Genomic DNA, 21,711 nt, shown 5'->3' with positions numbered 1-21,711 from the left:
CGCTGACCTTCCCCGGCCGCGCGGAGAGCCGGGAAACCGCACGCCTGCTGCGTGTGACCGAGCGGTGCCAGCCGGAAGGGCGGAGTTGCCGGCGGCCACTTCCGCTTCCGCCGGGGAGGTCCCCCATGCGCAGTCATGAGTCGCTTCAAGTTTATCGGTAAGAGGAGCGTTTTCCACGCCCTTGGGTCTTTCTGACTTGTCCCGGGCGTCGGTCACCAAGGTCACAGGACCCAGGAATTGCGCCCTCCGGCTTTGTAAGGGTTGAAAGGGCCGCTCAGTGGAGGAGGGCGCGGGGAGGTTTCTGGGTGCTGGTAATGCTCTGGTTCTTGATCTAGGTTCTGGATTCACGAGGGTGTATTTATTTGTAAAAATTAACAAGCCGTACAGTTATGATTTTTGTGCTGTTTTCAACATCTGTAATCAGTTTTTTAAGAAGAAAACTCCAAAAAGGCCAATCACTATGTTTCCATTCATCCCACGTGCACCTCCCGGCCCTTCCCCTCTGCCTTGGCGGAGAGGCTGACCGCTTCTGGGGACCAATTCACTCAACCATTCATTCGTTCATATCATAGTTAGTGAGCGCCTCAAGTGGGCCTGGCACTGGCCTAGGAACACAGGGCACAAAGCTCCCAGTTGTACTGTCATCACCATCTGGTGGAGAAACTAGAAAACACAAGTAGTGGGGAGAAAAACAAACTGTACTTGGCAAGTACAATGATCCAGTCAGCATCAGTAGAACAAGAGAGGGAGAATGCTGCGGGATTTAAATGGGCATGATCCTCGTTTTGTGGGGTTTCCAGCTACTTGAAGGTGGGAAATGACAGTGATCACACCTCTGCTTTAGCAAGGTAATCCTGATAGCTATTATGTAGGTTTTGTGGGAAATAGGGAGAGGTAGGGAAGCATTTCAAGAGCTTAAACTAGGGTAATAGAAAAGAGAGAGAAATGGAAGAGATGTGTGCAGCATTTAGCAGCTGAGTGTTCATGGCCGGTAGTAGAGAGTGAACAAAGATGACTCAGGGTTTGGAAAAATACTTAAATATGAAATGGAAGCATGACTAGTTTGGCAGTGAAGAGAGGTACCCAGGTCCATTTGGATTAGGTTAAGTTTGAGATAATTATAGGACATCCAGGTAGAGATATCTGAGCAATTGGGAATGTGGTCTGGCAATCAAGAGATTAGGATTATACATTTAGATCTGAGAGTTATTTAAGCAGTATTTTTTTTTTTCAAAGACGTTGTGCTAAGTCCTGTGGAACTGTAAAATCTAGTGGTGCAGTTTTCAGACTGGAGACCTAAGACCTATGTACTGTACAGTCAAAAGCAAATGCAGGGGAGAATATGTTAAGTGCCAGGAAAAAGGTTTTGAAATTGCTGTGGGAAAGCCTGGAGTAGGGGTTTGGGGAGGGGTTGTCAAATAAGACATTGCCGTGTCTTAGCCTTTCCATCCTAACCTTTGATATAATTGATGAGGGAGATGGAATAAAGAGCCATGAAGTATTCCGTAAAGAAAGGCCACATAACTTTTTAAAAGTGTGTTTATGTTATACAACCAAATCCCTGCCTCAAGTTAATGTCTTAAATCCATCCTCCATGTAGACTCCATTTTGGTGTATCTAAAAATCAAATCAGCTAAATGTTTCTTTTGCTTCAAATCTTTCATTTACTCTCCTCAGGCTAGCCTAAATGCTTTCACACCATACAAAGCCCTTCTGTGGTCCAGTCCTGCCCACTTTTCTAGCCCATCCCTGGGCTGCTCTATAAACACTTGTGCATGCTGTTTGTTACCTCTGACAAGGTTTTAGAGTGGCAGTTTGGGGCCAAAATATTCCTCTGCCTACCAACTACCCTGTTGCCTGTCTGCCTACTTACTCCTTAAAACTTATACCACATTATTTATAATTAAATATGAGTATGCCTTTCCCACTAGATCAAACTCTTAAGGCAGATACTGGTATGGTATTTATATTTTTTTCCTAGGGGCGTAGTACAATGACTGTTTGGGAAAGTATGAATGAGTGGCTTTAGTGCTAAGGTGATAAGAAAATTAGTAAAGGGATTAGCATCAGATAAAATAAGCAAGAAAAGACTTCTTAAAGAAGGTGACTTTATTGGAATAAATAATTGGAATAAATTTTTTTCTGCATGGTCTCCTTTAGCCCCACTCTCCTAAAGTAACCATATTAAAAGTTTGAAGTATAGCCTTCCCTAATTTTTTAATAGATTGTTTTACAGATTCATAAAAATACAACATATCAAGGTTTTTTTTTTTCCTTTTTGAAACAAATGAGATCATATTATGCATTCTATCCTTGGTATATGACTTACTCTGATATTTAATCTTTCAGTTTGTGTCATTTAAAAAATGCTGCCCATGAATCGCTAGACTAATTTCTTAGCCTAATGAGTTCTGAACAATATTTTGAAAAACATCATATTAAATCCCTGGAAGTTTGGTCCACAAACAAGCTTCACATGGGACAATTGCATGAAAAATTAAACCCATTTTATGAAAATTACCTTAGATTTTGGTTTAAGACAGCTGACCATTGTAATTCTTTCTACATTTCTCTCTTTTCTACTTGCATAACAAGTGGCTGCCCCTTAGAACTATACCCCAACAGTGGGGGCTTTTGTTTGTTTTGAGACAGGGTCTTGCTCTGTCACCTAGGCTGGAGTACAGTGGCTTAGATCATGGCTCCAGCATTGACCTCCTAGGCTCAAGTGATCTTCCTGCCTCATCCTCCCAAGTAGCTGAGACTAGAGGTGCTCACCACCATACCAGGCTAATTTTTTTTTGTAGACCACTGTGTACTGCTTGTTGCTCAGGCTGGTCTTGAATTGCTGGCCTTAAGCAGTCCTTCCACCTCCGCCTCCCAAAGTTCTGGGATTACACGTGGAGCCACTGGCCAGCATGAGAATTTCTTTAGCCCAGCTTATACTCTCTTTTCTGTCTCCACAAGTGGAATTCTATTCCCTGGGTGTTATTTACAAACTCTTCCACTCTCAAAAATACTTCTACCTGTAACTATTATATGCCAGAATCTCTACTGCATTGATCTTAGACTACATAGTACACCAAAAAATGAGAAATATCTGTGCAAGAAGAAAATGCAAAATACAAACAACAGTGAAAATAAAAACATCATATTCCATTCCTGATATAGTTTAGATATTTGTCCTCTCCAAATCTCATGTTAAAATTTGCTCTCCAACGTTGAGGTGGTCCAGTGGGAGGTGTTTGGGTCACTTCCCACCATCCATCTCATGGGGGTGGATCCCTCATGAAAGGCTTGATGGCCTCCCTGTGGTAATGAGTTCACACTGGCTCCCCTTCCCTTTCCTCCAGGATTGGAAGCTTCCTGAGATCCTCCCAAAAGCAGATGTTGGTGTCATGCATCTTGTACAACCTGCAGAACCATAAGCCAAATACACCTCTTTTCTTTATAAATCACCCAGTCTCAGGTATTCCTTTATAGCAATGCAAAAGCAGATTAATACAGTTCCTCCAAATCACACATAACACCTCCATGTCTATCTTTCCAGATCTTCTGTAGGCATACCAAACAAAATAAGATCATACTGAGGCTACTCTTTTGTACTCTGCTTTTTTCAATCACAGTCTCCACCTTTCCATTTCAGGAAATGTTCATTTTAACTAGTACCAAAATCATACTCAAATTTTTCCTGTTGTTCCAAAAATGTCCCTTGGTGGTCATGTCCAAAATGGTATCCCATTTAGAGCCACACATTTGGTTGTTCCTTAAATTTTTAAATCAAGTGCAGAGGTTTGCAAACTTTTTCCTTAAAGGGCCATATAGTACATATTTTAGACTTTGAGGGCCACGTGATCTCTATTGCAGCTATTCAACTCTGCCCTTGTGTGTACTGTGATGTAATAGTAAATACGTATGTGTTCTCTGCTCCCATTTCTTTGTGCACAACTCCTGAAACCCTTGGAATCTCCTAAGTGCTAAGTGTCTTTTTGTATGCTGCTAAGATGACTGATGGCTGGGGGGCTCCTGGATAGCCTCAGGATGGGGGTTTGCCTAGGAAAACCAATCATGTGATTAGAGAGTTGGAAGTTTCAGTCCCTCCCACCCACTCCCACTTCTGGGGAAGGGGAGAGAAACTGAAGGTTGAGTTGTTCACTAATGGCCAGTGATTTAATCAATCATACCTACATGGTGAAGCCTCTATAAAAACCCATATATGTCTCTATGTGTCTCTTCCACCTGGCCGTTTTTGAATTGCATCTTTTTACAATGAATGGGTAATAAGTGAAGTGCTTTCCTGAGTTCCGTGAGCTGCTCTAGCAAATGATCAAACCTGAGAAGGGGGTTGTGGGAACCTCTTGTTGTAGCCAAGTTAGACAAGTTGTGGGTAACCTGGGAACCTACTGCTTGTAATTGGTATCTGAAATGGGGAGAGTCTTGTGGGACTGAGCCCTTGACCTCTGCGGTCTGATGTTATATCCAGGTAGATAGTGTGAGAATTGAGTTAAATTATAGGTCACCCAGCTGGTGTCAGAGAATTGGTTGTTGGGAGAGGAAACCCCACACATACCTGACGTCAGAAGTGAATCCTCACGCCTGTAATCCAAGCACTTTGGGAGGCCAAGGCGGGAGGACTGCTTGAGCCCGGGAGTTCAAGACCAGCCTGGGCAACAAAGTGAGACCCCATCTCTACTTAAAACAAACAAACAAAAAATTCAGAGTATTGTGAGTATGAGAATACTGTAGGAGAAAGCAGTTTGCATTTTTTCCTATCTCACACCTTGTCATTCAAAAGCAGGTGATAGACAGTATGTAAATAGGTGTGGCCATGTTCCAGTAAAACTTAACGGTCACTGAAACTTGAAGTTCTTATAATTTTGATGTGTCACAAAATATTCTTTTGATTTTCTTCAGCTATTTAAAAATGTAAAGTCATTCTTAGCTTAGAGGCAAACAAAAATAGGCAGTGGCTTGTGGGCCTTAGTTTACCAACCCCTTGCTCTAGCGCATTTCTTTTTTTATTTTTGAGACAGAGTCCTGCTCTGTCGCCCAGGCTGGAGTGTAGTGGTGCAATCTGGGCTCACTGCAAGCTCCGCCTCCCGGGTTCACACCATTCTTCTGCCTCAGCCTCCCGAGTAGCTGGGACTACAGGCGCCCACCACCACGCCCGGCTAATTTTTTGTATTTTTAGTAGAGACGGGGTTTCACCATGTTAGCCAGGATGGTCTCGATCTCCTGACCTTGTGATCCTCCTGCCTCAGCCTCCCAAAGTGCTGGGATTATAGGCGTGAGCCATCGCGCCCTGCCACGCATTTCTTTTTTTAATGTCACTGACTTACCAGAGCAGCTGGGCTGGTTGTCCCTGTGAAATAAAAATAAAATTCTAAGCCCCCTAAACTGGCTGAACAGAACCCCCCTCGACCAAGTAGACCCCAGAAAAACATGAAAAACTAAGATTCCCAAACATAACAAGATGAGGGGTTGGTCCTGGTCTCCTTCCTTACTAACCAATACCAGACTTTTTTCCTAAAAGTTGAACAGAAACCAGCCCTGGAAAAACAAAGATTGGAAGACTTGCTCCTCTGCTGACTTCAGCCAACTGCCTGACATTGGGACCAGCTCCCCTCCTTTTTTGCAGTTTCACCATGACAGCTGACCAGTTTCACAAGGCATTCCTTCCTGTACTGAGGGCAGTTGCCACCCCCTCAGGCCTCATCAAGGCTACCAAAAAACTACTCCTGGGATCCCCTCTCATCGTATATGTTTCTCATTCAATTTAGGCCCTTTGCACCTGTCCCCTCACTCAGCATCTTTAAGCCAGTTGATTGACCTCCTATGAGATACTTTTCTCCTCTTCTAACCATAATTTACTGTAACCTCCTTAATGTAGCTACCATTTTGCGTTTTTTTTTTTTTGAGACAGAGTCTCACTCTGTCGCCCAGACTGTAGTGCAGTGGTGCCATCTCGGCTCACTGCAAGCTCCACCTCCCGGATTCACGCCATTCTCCTGCCTCAGCCTCCCGAGTAGCTGGGACTACAGGCGCCCGCCACCACGCCCGGCTAATGTTTTGTATTTTTAGTAGAGACAGGGTTTTACCGTGTTAGCCAGGACGGTCTCGATCTCCTGACCTCGTGATCTGCCCACCTCGGCCTGTTAAAGTGCTGGGATTACAGGCATGAGCCACTACACCTGGCCCCGTTTTGCCTTTAATAGGAGATTAACGCACCCAAAGACTGCGTTGTCTTTACAGACACTTTTCTCTCACCTCATATAGACTTAAGGGAGACCCCCTTACCCACTAATGGATCCTTTCTCAAAAATTCTGCTGGCTTCCATTATGCAGCCTATGTGGTGGTCTCTGTGATGGGAATCATTGAATCAGGCCCCCAGCCAACTGCCCGATCTGCCCAACAAGCAGAATTAGCATCCCCTCACTTGGGCCTGCCTACTGGCCAGGGGTGAAACGGTTAATATTTATGCAGACAGCACGTATGTCTTTGGAGTTGCCCATGATTTTGGCATGCTGTAGAAACAGAGGATTTTTTACTTCCTCTGGAAAACCTATTAAGAACAAAGACTAGGCCAGGTGCAGTGGCTCACGCCTGTAATCCTAGCACTTTGGGAAGCCGAGGCAGGTGGATCACTTGAGGTCAGGAGTTTGAGACCAGCCTGACCAACATGGTGAAACCTCGTCTCTATAAAAAACACAAAAATTAGCCAGACGTGGTGGCACGCACCTGTAATCCCAGCTATGTGGGAGGCTGAGGCAGGAGAATCACTTGAGCCTGGGAGGTGGAGGCTGCAGTGAGCTGAGATTGCACCACTGCACTCCAGCCCGGGCGACAGAGTGAGACTCTGTCTCAGAAAAAAACAAAAACAAAGACTGTTTTGTTTCTCTTAGATGCCATTCAGGCTCATTGAGCCCTAGCCGTTATCATAGTCGAGGGACATTTCTCTGACAAGACAGAAGACAGCGAAGGCAACCACCTAGTGGATGCAGCAGCTAAAGCTGCCGCCCAGCATGTGGCTCCTTCCCGAGTTGTACTCAACCCACTCCTCCTCCTCTTCCTCCCCCCCCCCTTGCTCTTCCTTCTTCCTTGCTCCCCTCCCCATCTGAAGACCTTTCCAGACTCATTTTCACAAAAGACAGTCTTGGAGTCTGGAAGAGGGAAATGGATGAAACAAAATTGCGCTTGCAATCCGCAGACAAAATTACAGGAAGGTCCAAATGGACATCCAGTCCTACCCAGCACCCTGCAAAGACAAACAACCTTCATACATAATCTAACCCATTGGAATCCAGACAAAATGATTCAGCGGGGTAGACAGTACTACTGTATGGTGGCTCTCTCCAGCTCTTGCCCCACTGCTCTATAAACTTTGCAATATCTACCCTCAGTATAACCCAGGTGAACTCCTGAAGCTCCCTCCAGGACAATTTCCTCTCCCCTAGGGTCCCTTAACCATGTGACAACTTGATTTCGTTTAGTTACCACCATCCCACAGATTAAATTTTGTTCTTCTAATGGTTGATGATGTATTCTCATTGAGGTAGGTCTTTCACCTGTAAACAAGCAACAGCTATGGTGGTGGCCAAAATGCTGCTTGAGAAAAACCGTTCCTATCTAGGGTGTTCCCACTGAATTCCACAGCGACAGAGGCACTCATTTTACCTGCCAAATACTAGAACAAGTTTTTTAAATCTGCCCTTTTACAGCACTTTCACTGTGCCTATTACCCCCAGTCCTCTGGGCTAGTTGAACAGTCTAATGGGATCATTGAAAGCGAGCTGGCAAAAGTTACAGAAACTTAATCTGTCCTTGCCTAAAGCTCTCCCATTAGCATTACTGATTCTGCAGTCCATTCTCACCAGTAAATGTCAGCTCTCCCCTTTTGAAATTGTTACTGGTTGGTCTGTGCACTTAGACCAGGAAATATTTTCTCCTGCCAAATGACAGGAGGGAACTTTAGGCTTATTGCCAGGGGCTTGTTAAAGCTATAAAGATCAACCACTGCAAGTTGTAGAATCTTTTTACAGCTTCCCAACAGGCCATAAACTCCAGTATTACCACCTCCAGCTTGGTGATGACAAGTAGTGGAAGAGACATCAGTTAAAATACTTCCTCCAGCCTACTGGATGGATGCTATTAATTAATCCTTGTGCTGCTAAGTTATAGAGATTGACTCCTGGTCGCACATGTCTCATCTGAAAACAACAACCCTTGCTGAATCTTGGAAGTTGGTGCCAGTCTCTCCACGAGACTTCAGTTAACCAGAGCCTCATCTTTAGACCCAGAAGAAGGCAATAGTCAACATAAACTGCTTTCGTGAGACCCAGGGCCAGGACTGTATTCAAAGACAGTGGGTCTCATTTAATAATTTGCCTCTATCTAAACTAATAGAATTTGTTCCATGCCTTTCTGCTAGATAACTTCGATGTTTAGCTACCTGTGTGCTTCGTCTTCTTGTCTTTATCAGAACTGAGCAGGGCTTATGACCCCCACTCCTGAGGACATCATTGCTTTGTTCCTGTAGTGAGATGTTCTCTTACTTAAGGACAGTCCCTTAAGTTTGTCAGATAATCCCCTTGGATTTGTATGGGATTTATGGTTTTTCCCTTGGTTCAGTTTTCTGAATTGTTAAATGGCTGTTCCCTCCATTCCTTTTACTCATACCTGCACTGTCGCCTTTCCCTCTCTTTGCAATTGTCCCTCTGTCTTGTCTCAATGCAGAGAATGGCATGATAACACTTTAGTTAAGCTGTCCCACATGTTGCTAGTAGAAGGAAACCTATTGGATTGCTGGATTTGCCAACAACTTCCTTGATCCATTCATAATATGTGCCATTGGTAATATCTGTCACTGACTGCTCAGATGTCCCTAATGTCATCACTTACCCAGACCAACCCCTTTTCCTGTTGATTTTCCAGGTCCAATTGCTTCAAAGCCCAGATATTGTCACCCCTTGTTCTGATTTGTCCCGTGTTTTTAACATTGGAAACGCATTCTTTACCATGGGACCTTCTTTGTTGTTGTTGTTCTTTGGGTTTTTTATGGTTTTTTTTGAGACTGAGTCTTGGTCTGTTACCCAGGCTGGAGTGCAGTGGTGAGATCTCAGCTCACTATAACCTCCGCCTCCCGGGTTCAAGCAATTCTCCTGCCTCAGCATCCCAAGAGCTGGGATTACAGGCACCTGCCACCATGCCCAGCTAATTTTTGTATTTTTAGTAGAGACTGGATTTCACTGTGTTGGCCAGGCTGGTCTTAAACTCCTGACCTCAAGTAATCCACCTGCCTTGGCCTCCCAGAGTGCTGGGATTACAGACGTGAGCCACTGCACCCGGCCTACCATGGGACCTTCTTGACCTATGAACTACTGGATAGACAAGTGTCATCTACATCAGATAAATAAAGTTAAAAATATATCCCTACAGTGCCCACAATATTTACATTTAAAATAAGTGAGTGGATTCTGGAAAGCTTGCAAGAGAAATGGCCCATGGTTTAGTTTGGTGATGTCAGCACTCCTCATGAATGCATCTGCTAATTAAGACATCCTCAGGAGTATCACTTGTGCCCCCCGTTCAGGCTGTGTGTTTGTATGTGGCATAAGATCTGATCCACCTGCACAGCTTTGGGCACACTGTTGCCTCGGCAGCCTACAGTTAGAAGGTTCATGCTTGCTGAGATATTTTGTAACCCCCTGTATCCTTACACAAACTTACAGAAGGACCCCCTTTCTCTCCATTATTAAACTAAAAGGTCTATGTTGGCAGGGTGTGAAGGTGATACAGATCAAAGCATCCTGGGAATATTAATTCCGAGTGTTGGGATTTATGTCAATAAGGATATGATTTGAAAAGTCTCTGCCACTATTAGTCAGATTGTTGCGGGATTTAGGAGTATGAGAGAGACCTCGGGTTGAAACAGGAGAATCTTTTATTGAGTGCACTCAGGCCCAGCAGACTCAGGTCCAAAGACTGAGCCCGAAACAAAGACAGCACTTGACTTTTATACACACTTCACAAAAGGGTGTGGGCTAGCTTGAAGCAAGCTTACAGTGGTGTGAAAGCAGGGATACAGAGGCAGGACAAACTCAGGATTGCTCATGACCATTGCCAAGCAACCCAGGTGTCCGTTATCTAGGTTTGCCTAGGCATGGGCTTATCCCATAACCTTCACTGTGGGACCCAGGCAGCTGTAGTTCAGGCCTACACAGGCTTCTCGTGACCTTTATTGTACTTCTTAGATAAAACAGAATACTTGAAGTTACTAGTTACAGAGAACAAGAATCTATAAACTCATACCATAAAGCAAAGGAAAATTTGTTTTTCTTCTCCTTATGTTGAGGGAGTGCTGGGAGAGTCTCCACAGCACATTAGATACCATTATCAAGACTTTTCCTGGGTCTGGGGTGTGCCTGTTGCCGCCTCTGGGACAAGTCAGTCTAATACAGGAAAACTTATTTCTCTATCTTTTTAATTTTATTTTTCTTTAATTTCCCACCTCAAGATAGCTGCAGACACTGCAAAAAGCCTTGTGGCTCAACAAAAGTCTCTAAACTCCTTGCTTAAGTAGTACTAGATAATAAAGTTGCCGTAGATTTTCTCCTAGCCAAACAAGGAGTTGTTTGGCCCATACCTCCTGTTACGTAAGTACTTCAGGTGAAATAGAAACTGTTAGAGGCCGGGCGCAGTGGCTCACGCCTGTGATCCCAGCACTCTGGGAGGCCGAGGCGGGAGGATCACAAGGTCAGGAGATCGAGACCATCCTGGCTAACATGGTGAAACCCCGTCTCTACTTAAAATACAAAAAATTAGCCAGGTGTGGCGGCAGGCGCCTGTAGTCTCAGCTACTTGGGAGGCCGAGGCAGGGGAATGGCGTGAACCTGGGAGGCGGAGCTTGCAGTGAGCCGAGATGGCACCACTGTACTCCAGCCTGGGTGACAGAGCGAGACTCCATCTCAAAAAAAAAAGACACTGTTAGAGAAAGACTATCCAAACAACCTTAAATGGTTACAAGAGCTATGAACTACTAATCCTCTCAATGATCTATTTAGTTGGCTTCCAACTGGCCTGGGAAATCCCTTTCAAACTGCTAAGTGTTTGTCATATTCATAGTCTCCATCATACTTTCTTTCTTAACATTTAAATTACTTATAATAGGACTGCAAGAAGTCCCCTGTTAAAACCAGAATTATGATGGCTCAGTGCGTAGAACTTACAGGCAAGTTAATTTTGTAGCCATTCCTTTTGGCTCTTATATCTCTTATACCTTACGGGTTAATGAGGGCCTGCCATCTCTCTATTCCTGGTTGATCTAGGATGTCCAATTGGCTATCGTAGGGATGGATCTGGGACAGATAGCCACACCACCCTGGCAATGACATGGGACAAAATAAAGATTTGGCTATTGGTGCTGCTGGCAGCAGATCGTGGCTAAAACGGGGAAACATAAAATAAAAGTAAATTTCTAAGCACCCCCCCGCCCCACCCGACTGACTGAATGGACACTACCTTGGCCAAGGAGACCCCAGAAAAACTTTGAAAGCTAAGTTTTCCAGCCATGATTAGATGAGAGTTTGGTCACACCTCAGTACACCCGCTTCCTCACTAACCGATACCAGACTTTTTTTGTAAGCGTTAAATAGAAACCAGCCCTGGAACAGAAACAAGACTCACTCCTCTGCTGACTTCAGCCAACCACCTGACACCACAGCCAGACTCCCCTCCTTTTTTGTGGTTTTGACATGACAGCTGACCAGTTTCACCGCGCATTCCTTCCTGACAAGTGACCACCAGTCACAGACTAGTTCTGGCTGGTTTACTCAGGCTGTGCACCTTTTGACATATAAAGCTTAATTTTACTGCATTTTAATGTTAAGTCTCCACCCCAAAGTGAACATGGGGTTTGTGTAACATGTATGTTTGCTTATCATACATGCATGAGTCCACCTTTCATGAATATCCATAGCTCCTCCTATAACCTGTTAAATATGTACGTTAGCCAGCCCATTTAGTGTAAAACTCCTGTTCCCCACTTCTTCCTTTGAAATGGTTGCTTTTTTTCTCAGCCAAAGGCTCTGCTTCCCAGCCTGCAGGTTGCACGTCAATATAAGAAATAAAGTTCTTCCTTAATGTATAGATCTCGTGATTTTAAGTCAACACCCTACAGAAAGTCTATCTCCTGGCTTTGTCTGTTTGCTAAATAGTAGTGTCATTGAGCTTGTTCTCTAATCCCCTGTATTTGCTATAAACTCGGGGTTATATCTAAAGACTAGCAATATCGAAAAAACAAATTGTGCCTTATTTGCTGTCCCTTTGTATCCCTAGATCATAGGTGACAGTGATGTGACACGATTCAGTGAGCCCAATAACTGAGGCTTCAACTTAAGAGTTGTGGTTTTCTCCTGGTTACAAACAGTGCCGTTTTCTACTCTTACCTTGTTTTGAAAACGAAAAGTCAATATTTGAAGAACTCTTAAATAATAAAGTAGGTGCTGCTTTTCAAGCCAGCTATTTGAAGAAAATTAATGAAAAAGAAACATTACTGATCTATATAGGGTGACATGCTACTGAATGTATGAATCCTTCAGTTTTCTCCCCTAATGGGAAGTAGCAATTTTCCACTTTGCCTTGTTTTTCTTCCTATCATTCCCTCCCACCCGTATCTCTTACTTTCTTAGCTTTTCAAGCTACTTACTATCTTTAGCTGGATCTGGCTAGACATTGGTTTTCATACAGTATTTGTCTAGTTTGTTTGAGTTTACATGCCAATAGGCATACGTCTAATAGAGACTTTTAATTTAAAAGATACTATTGTCAACCTCAAATAACCAAAAAGGTCAGAATCTAGTTTACAGAGTTTATTCAAGCACAACAGTTGAGGACTGCAGCCCAGGACACACTTCCAAGTTGCGTTGGGGAGTGCTCCAGAGAACAAAAGAGAGGCTCAAATTTTTAAAGGACAAATCAAAAGGTGGGGCGCGGTTACAAAAATTGTTAATCAGGGATTCTCATTGGTTTACAGAAATAACATTGGTTAGTGATTGGCTATGTATTGTTGAACTATAGGGTGTATGGCATTTTAGGGCCACTTGGCGTCAGTCTAGAGCCCACATAGCAAGCGGCTTCAAGAAGTAATTATGTAGCTCAAAGGGGAGTGAGCTTGGACTGCTGTGAACATTTTAAATGCCTTTCTGGGCCTGATCATTTAAAGGTGCTTGCATTTCTCAGATACAAGGTTTTTGTTTCTCACTATCCCTTAACATAGATAAGAACATTTTGAACAAATTAAATAGGATTTTGAGTGGCTTTGTTTTCATGATTACATCATGAGTCTTAATGTTCAAAACATATTGACTCACATTTGGCTATTTGATAATGCATTCTTGGATCGGGAGCCTTAACCCCTTAAGGTGGTATAACAGTATGGCTAAAGCTGATTCAAATTCCATTTGTTGTTGGCATGTTACAGTGTTTGTAATAACAGTGTTCCCAATAATTACATGTTAATAAGACTTTTAATTTGCAAAATGCTTTCATATTTGTTTTTGGTTTTGAGCCACATTTTGTTGCTAGAAGGAGAAAGTTTATGTCCACCCTACTAGTGAGAAAACTGAGGCTCAGAAAGACTCACTTATTTGTTGCGGGTGAGCTGTGACTATCTGGGCCAGCAGTGCGAGGGTACAAGAATTTACTAAGACTGGCTGGGCGTGGTGCCTCATGCCTGTAGTCCCAGCATTTTGGGAGGCCAAGGTGGGTGGAGCTCCTGAGGTCAGGAGTTCGAGACCAGCCTGTCCAACATGGCGAAACCCTGTCTCTACTAAAAATACAAAAAATTAGCTGGGTGTGGTGGTGGGCGCCTATAATCCCAGCTACTTGGGAGGCTGAGACGGGAGAATTGCTTGAACCCGGGAGGTGGAGGTTGCAGCGAGCCGAGATTGTGCCACTGCACTGTAGCCTGGGCGATAGGGTGAGACTCTGTCTTAAAAAGAAAAATAAAAAAAAGATTAGGATGATGCTAAAGTGTGGAAGGATGGTGGGTGGTCAGCTGCTATTACCACTGTCTACATCTGCATGGCCTTTAAGTGCTTCTCACTGCACTTGGGTCAAGGGACTTTTGAAGGAGTCTTCCTGCATTTCTGTCTGCCCAGATAAACCCAGAGACTATACTGGGACGTAGGACCTGCTTTCCTCATCAGCCAGGACCTATAGACCTTTCTCATCCCTCATTTCCCCCATCCCAAATCTCAAATCCTCAAGCAGAATATCCTGACACTCTGGCCTGCCTTCAGCAAAAATTCATCAAGTTGAGTAAACCCAGAATCTTCCCTCACCTTTGATGTTTCCTCTTAGTAATTTTTCATCTGTTGATCCCCATTCTACTTGGTGGCAATAAATCCTCACTTGTCCTTGTATTCAAAATTGAGCCCAGTCCCTCCCCCTTCTGCAAAACCTTCCCTTCTGTCAGTAGTCTCTCTTGAATAAAGGCTTCCTCAGAGTCTTTGACAAGTGTTATGAATAATTGTTTGCTTAACACTGCACAAAGGGGAAATGGTCTAAAGAGATACAGACCATTTCTGTTTTCCTAATTATCAGTGATGATCGGTGACCCTAGACTAAACCTCTCTGAAGGATTATTTTAGGCAGAAAGGCCTCTCCTCTCTTCCCTGGGTTTCCTTTCTCAGTCTGCCCCATTTATCTAATTTCCTTTACTTACTTATAAAGAAACTAGATAGTAATTCTTTGGATTGGGCCATTCCACCAAACTTCTATATTGTATGTATAGTATTAGATGATGTTTATATGTTAATAGCCCTTTTAAAGGGTACCACATCCCACCCATCTTTGTTGACATGTTAGTGCCCAAATATCTTTGTAGTTTTCTGCATTTTACTTTTTCCCCTATTGTTTCAAATGCCTGGAATACTCTCTTCACTGTCTCTTAAATTTTCTAAACTCCCATTCACTTTCAAGGTGTGTCTTATTGGTGGAGCAGACACTCCTGGGGACCAACTTGGCAGAAATTAGAATGAGAACATACCAAGAAGCTGAAACTTGGCAGAAATAATGTAGGGAGTCTGTTGGTAGTCAGCTGCCTACCACCACCGCAAATTTTGAGATTCTCCTCCTGCTAAAAGATGTGTATTTTCAATAAGGGAGGCATTTTTCTTCTTGCCTGTGACCAGTCACAGTCTGACTTCATATCTTGTTGTTCCCCATGTTCCCTTATATTCTACAGCAGAACAGAGCTTTCTGTTGCATCCAGTATTTTAAAAACAAGTGTCTGTACCATAGCTGAGTCTGGTGTCTTCTGACCCCTCCCTTCCTTACACTGTTTTCCCTCAGTATCGGCAGGAGACTGGTTCCAGAACCTCCTGCAGATACCAAAACCCTTACATAAAATGGCATGGTGCGCCCTGTCCGGGAGGGAGGTGGGGGGGTCAGCCCCCCACCCGGCCAGCCGCCCCGTCTGGGAGGGAGGTGGGGGGGTCAGCCCCCCGCCCGGCCAGCCGCCCCGTCCGGGAGGTGAGGGGCGCGTCTGCCCGGCCGCCCCTACTGGGAAGTGAGGAGCCCCTCTGCCCGGCCACCACCCCGTCTGGGAGGTGTACCCAACAGCTCATTGAGAACGGGCCATGATGACAATGGCGGTTTTGTGGAATAGAAAGGGGGGAAAGGTGGGGAAAAGATTGAGAAATCGGATGGTTGCCGTGTCTGTGTAGAAAGAAGTAGACATGGGAGACTTTTCATTTTGTTCTGTACTAAGAAAAATTCTTCTGCCTTGGGATCCTGTTGATCTGTGACCTTACCCCCAACCCTGTGCTCTCTGAAACATGTGCTGTGTCCACTCAGGGTTAAATGGATTAAGGGCGGTGCAAGATGTGCTTTGTTAAACAGATGCTTGAAGGCAGCATGGTCGTTAAGAGTCATCACCACTCCCTAATCTCAAGTACCCAGGGCCACAAACACTGCGGAAGGCCGCAGGGTCCTCTGCCTAGGAAAACCAGAGACCTTTGTTCACTTGTTTATCTGCTGACCTTCCCTCCACTATTGTCCTATGACCCTGCCAAATCCCCCTCTGCGAGAAACACCCAAGAATCATCAATAAAAAAAAAAAAAATAATAATAATAATAATAAAAATGGCATGGTGTTTGCCTATAACCTGTGCATATCCTCATGTATGCTTTAAATCATGTCTAGATTACTTAAAATACCTAATTTGATGTAAATGCTATGTAAATGGTTTTTATACCTTACTGTGCTTTTATTTATATTATTTTTTATTGTTGTGTTGTTATTTTTATTTTCTAATATTTTCAATCGACCTGTGGTTGGCTGAATCTGCAGATCCAGATCCCAGAGATACAGAGGGCCAATTGTTCTTCTCTCCAGCAGCCGGAACAGCCTGTAGCTCTTTACAAGCACTGTGCTCTTTCCCATCTTGAAGGCTTTGCTCCCACTGCTTGCTCTTTGTGCAGTTACCTCTCTTCCACTGGATAACAGTCACTCATTCTTTAAGATTCAGTTCAATGATGACTTCTTTCTGGAATCCTCTTCTGAGCCAGCCACCAGACTAGGTTGGGTGTTCCTCTTCTGTGTCCCATAGTACCAGTGTTTACTTCTAATATTTCATAATTGTCTGATAATGGATCTGCCTTACCAGTTCTGCGGTGAGTTTCTTGAAAGCAGGAATTATATCCTATTCATCTTTGTATCCCGTGTTTCCAGCACAGTAGTTGACAAGTGGTAGGCACTTGGATATTGTTTGAGTAGATGAGTGTGTGAACAAAAAGTTTAGTAACCGAAGCTTTTTATTTAAGTACAAGTTTCATGTAGAGACTCAATAATTAATCAGTGGCTTTTGCTTTCTACAGATACTGGTATCAACTTGACTGACCCTATGTTCAGAGGAATTTATAGGGGGGTTCAAAAGCATCAAGGTAAATATTTCCTTTATTAAGGCGAATACTTTCCTATGAAGACAAATTTTCTGCCTCAGGAGATCTTGAAAAGCATAATTCATGCTGAGTCTTGTGGCTCACACCTGTAATCTCAGCACTTTGGGAGTCTGAGGCAGGAGGATTGCCTGAGCTCAGGAGTTCAAGACCAGCCCGGGCAACATAATCCGCTCTTAAAATTCAAATAATAAAGAACTCCTGGCTGGGCGCAGTGGCTCACGCCTGTAATCCCAGCACTTTGGGAGGCTGAGGCAAGCGGATCACCTGAGGTCAGGAGTTCGAGACCAGCCTGGCCAACATGGTGAAACCCCATCTCTACTAAAAATACAATAAAATTAGCCGGGCATGGTGCTTGCCCTGATTACAGGCAAGCACCTGTAATCCCAGCTACTTGGGAGGCTGAGGCACGAGAATCGCTTGAACCCAGGAGGTGGAAGTTGCAGTGAGCCGAGACCACACCATTGCACTCCAGCCTGGGCAACAAGAACAAAACTCCGTCTCAAAAAAAAAGAACTCATTATGCATTTTGGATAAAACTGTAAACAAAGTGAAACATTTATTGATAAACCATGATCATGAACATTTATAATAAAGTTTAATTAAGGTCTTCTTACCTGTAGAAGTTTATAATTTCAAATATAAAACTTCAAATAGCCATTTGCACAGAAGCTAAAAAAAAAAGTCAAATTTTTGTCTGCCAGGTTTTCATAATGCAGAGTTTATCTTTTACAGATGACTTACAGGATGTAATAGGGAGAGCTGTCGAGATTGGTGTTAAAAAGGTAACATCCATTTTGTTATTCTTGAGATTTTTAAAATTCATTTTTTAACTAAATTTTAGTTAAAATTTTGCAGAATAGAAAGGAACAAACCAATGCCACAGTTGGGGTACATATTGTCTACTTGTGATATTAGAAAGTTAATTGAAACAAAATATCAAAATACTCTGTTCATAGCAATTTAAGTTACACAAATCTCATGTATAGTTTTTATATATGATAAATGGCAAAACCTCTTTGAAAAAAAATTTTTTAAACCTATGTGAATTACCAGGCTTAAGAGGCAACTTTTAATCAATTTTATAATATAATTTAGCATTTGTCAGAATTAAGCAATATCAAAAATACATGTACCTGACACCAAGTGTAGCTATTTATAGTTTGGGCATACCATTTAAATAACGGAGTAATACTTTCATTTTTACAGTGATAAAATGTCTATGGCTTTTTAGAGAGTTCTACTAAGCAAATGAATAGATATTTCTTTAAATTAGCTTTAAAACAGAGAGCTAGCCCACACATACACTAAGAAATAAGGTTAAATTCCATAGTATGCTACCAGGACACTTGGTAGCTGCTACCTCCAAGATGAATAACTTGTTTTGGAAAGTGACACTGCTGACTAAATGAGTTTTGCAGTCTCCAACTCTAAACTTTTGTTTGTTATTATTCACAAATAATATGAAAAGATAAAAGTTACATTAATTTCTCATTATAGTCACTCTGCTTGGTAAATCACTTTAAACAATGCTTTTCTGCAGACTCTGAAATACTAAGCTCCTAAATTTTCATGTGTTAGCCATGAGTAATTTAATCTTAATGTTTATTCACACACACACACTTAGGAATGACAGAACTGAAGTGATTTTTACTTGGACATGGTTCCAAACTGAAATTTAATTCAATACCTTGCATTTATATTGTAGTAGTTAAAAGCATAGTTAGGGCATAACAAAAGTGGTATCCAGCCCCTACTTCATTTTTCATAGCTTTATAACCTGGAGTCTTTTATCTCACTAGACTTCAGTTTTCTCATCTGTAAAATGAGAATGATAATAGTACTTAATTAATAGAGTTGTTATGAAGGCTAAATAAAATATTGAGTGTAAAGCATTTGGTATTATACCTGGCATAAACAACCTTCGTTATGTGTATGATGGAAGCCACCACCATGAGATCATCATCATCGTTATCTTTTTTTTTTTTTTTTTGAGACGGCGTCTCGCTCTGTCACCCAGACTGGAGTGCAGTGGCATGATCTCGGCTCACTGCAAGCTCCACCTCCTGGGTTCACGCCATTCTCCTGCCTCAGCCTCCCGAGTAGCTGGGACTACAGGCGCCCGCCACCAAGCCTGGCTAATTTTTTTGTATTTTTAGTAGAGACGGGGTTTCACCATGTTGGCCAGGATGGTCTCGAACTCCTGACCTCGTGATCCACCAGCCTCGGCTTCCCAAAGTGCTGGGATTACAGGCTTGAGCCACCGCGCCAGGCCCATCATCGTTATTTTATACACTGGGAGAGGAGACGATGCCCTCTTGTCTTGCCGTTTTTTTCAACTATTTAGTAAAGTTGTAGGTAAAATAAAAAGTATACTTGGTTAGTATTTTACGTAATTTAAATACTGGATGTAGGCATCTGTTCTAGTATTAAAGTTTTAGGTATGTTAGTAACAAGAAAGTTTTCCCAATATTTTTATTAATGTCTTTTTTTTTTTTTTTCTGGAGGCAGAGTCTTGCTCTGTCCCCCAGGCTGGAGTGCAGTGGCACGATCTCGGCTCACTGCAACCTCTGCCTCCCGGGTTCAAGTGATTCTCCTGCCTCAGCCTCCCAAGTAGCTGGGACTACAGGGGCCTGCCACCACGCCTGGCTAATTTTTGTATTTTCAGTAGAGACGGGATTTCGCCATGTTGGCCAGGATGGTCTCAAACTCCTGACCACGGGTGATCCGTCTGCCTCAGCCTCCCAAAGTGCTGGGATTATAGGCGTGAGCCACTGCGCCCTGCCTTACATCTTCTGCTTTACAGATAGTCAAGGATTTAATTATGGCTATGTTTCCTGAATGGATACGCAATATCTAATCATATTAAAGATTTAAATAGCTATATGAAAATATCTATTTATCATTTGCAATTCTACCTTCGTTTTGTGTTTTCTCCCTAAGTTGTACCTAGAATGAATTCATTTTAGTGAGACTTTTGAAGTATGCTTTACAAAAATATACATCATTGCACTTGAATCACGTCTTCAGAAGAAGGCGCCCCTTACGCAGCACTGCTTCAGTGCTCTCACTATCAACACATAACTCTTTAGTGACATTTTCATTTTAACAGATTAGGAAAGATGGCATTCTAATTACTGAGCGGACTCTAATGGGTCTATGTAGAAGTATGCTTATTTGCCAAAAGCCATACGTTTTCCTACAGAGAATTCATTAGCATGCATTAACTCACTGATTCTCAAACCTTTGGCTCTCACAACCCCTTCACATTCTTTATTATTGAGGACCCCCAAAGAGCTTTTGTTTGTGTGAGTCTTACCTACTGATATATACTATATTAAAAATTAAAACAAAAAATTTTAAATATTCCTTTTAAAATAAGAAACTACTGGATAACATAAATAGCATATTTTTATGAAAAATAAGTATATTCCAGAACAAAAAAATTAGCAACATGAGTACAGTTGTATGTTTTTTCAAATCTCTAATGACTGTGTTACTAGAAGCCTGCTGAATTTTCATATCTTTTTCTGTAGTCAGTCTCTGGTGGTATCAAACATCGTGTAGCTTCTTGAATACCTTGTGGACACTTGCAGTAGAGTGAGAGTGAAAAAGACGGAAAGTGTCTTATTATTGTTAGGAAAATAGTTTTGACTTCACATACCTACTGGGAGTTACTGGACTACACTTGGAGAACTGTTGAATCAATCAACACTATTGAATCGTTGATTTTGTTATTCACGCTTTCATAACACCTGATCTCTGTCCTCAAGGAACGCATTGTCTAATAGGAAAGGTGGGTATATAAATACATTTTAACAGAGTCTAGTGATGAATTCTGCACCTCTACATGCACACACACATACATACATCCCTGAGGTGTAGTCAGGTACTACTCTGCATGGGAGGTAATCTCCCAGCTGAATTTTAAAGGGTAGGTGTGTGGCAGTCACAGAGCAGAGAGCATTCTGGAATAAGGAAGTGGTAGGAAGGCATGTTTAGGAAACTGTTATTGCTGCCCTATTAAAGTCAGCTTATTTTATTTTCTTTCTATTTCAGTTTATGATTACAGGTGGAAATCTACAAGACAGTAAAGATGCACTGCATTTGGCACAAACAAATGGTATCCTCATATTTCTTTTACCAAAAAAAAAAAAATGAATTAAGTAATTTTGAAGAAGTCTTTCTGAAAACTGCTTCAGGTACAATACAATGGATCATGACTGGAAACAGTAGGAAAATGGACTCATTTAAATGGGACATGATTAAGATGACAAAATTCAAAGTACTCATTGGTATATCAGATGTTTATAAAACTGTTTCATACTGCTCAATGAAGATTATTTTAAGATTTCAGCTAATGAGAATAAAGTTCTCCAGGTACACAGTTTAACCTCAGGTGTGTTTTTTTTTTTGAGACGGAGTCTCACTGTCATCCAGGCTGAAGTGCAGTGGTGCGATCTCTGCTCACTGCAAACTCCGCCTCCCAGGTTCACACCATTCTCCTGCCTCAGCCTCCTGGGTAGGTGGGACTACAGGCGCCCGCCACCATGCCCGGCTAATTTTTTGTATTTTTAGTAGAGATGGGGTTTCACCATGTTAGCCAGGATGGTCTCGATCTCCTGACCTCGTGAACCACCCGCCTCAGCCTCCCAAAGTGCTGGGATTACAGGCGTGAGCCACCGTGCCCAGCCAACCTCAGGTGTTTTTGATGTGGAATTCATGTGTGTGTTTTAACCTGTTTAAGATACAAG

General features: G+C 42.7%; 1 protein-coding gene across 18 annotated transcripts in view; it reads left to right on the top strand.

Annotated features, from left to right (window-relative positions):
- The first annotated feature begins 74 nt into the window (after nt 1–74).
- Nucleotides 75–21,711, top strand: part of TATDN1 (TatD DNase domain containing 1) — a 64,372-nt gene continuing 42,735 nt past the window's right edge. For 6 of the 18 annotated variants that reach the window (XM_054657473.2, XM_063816554.1, XM_063816558.1 and 3 more), the window contains exons 1-4: nt 75–157; nt 16,877–16,942; nt 17,693–17,742; nt 21,017–21,080. In XM_054657473.2, the coding sequence (XP_054513448.2) occupies nt 136–157; nt 16,877–16,942; nt 17,693–17,742; nt 21,017–21,080 (202 nt within the window). In that variant the 5' untranslated portion in view covers nt 75–135. Of the gene's footprint in view, nt 158–16,876; nt 16,943–17,692; nt 17,743–21,016; nt 21,160–21,711 lie in introns of all 18 variants that reach the window. The other 12 variants (XM_009455880.5, XM_009455881.5, XM_063816559.1 and 9 more) reach the window with 8 other exon arrangements.

The sequence above is a fragment of the Pan troglodytes genome, chromosome 7 (assembly GCF_028858775.2).
Source record: "Pan troglodytes isolate AG18354 chromosome 7, NHGRI_mPanTro3-v2.0_pri, whole genome shotgun sequence".
NCBI lineage: Eukaryota > Metazoa > Chordata > Mammalia > Primates > Hominidae > Pan > Pan troglodytes.
The sequence above is the reverse complement of the archived record's forward strand: the minus strand, read 5'-3'. Positions and strand labels throughout refer to the sequence as shown.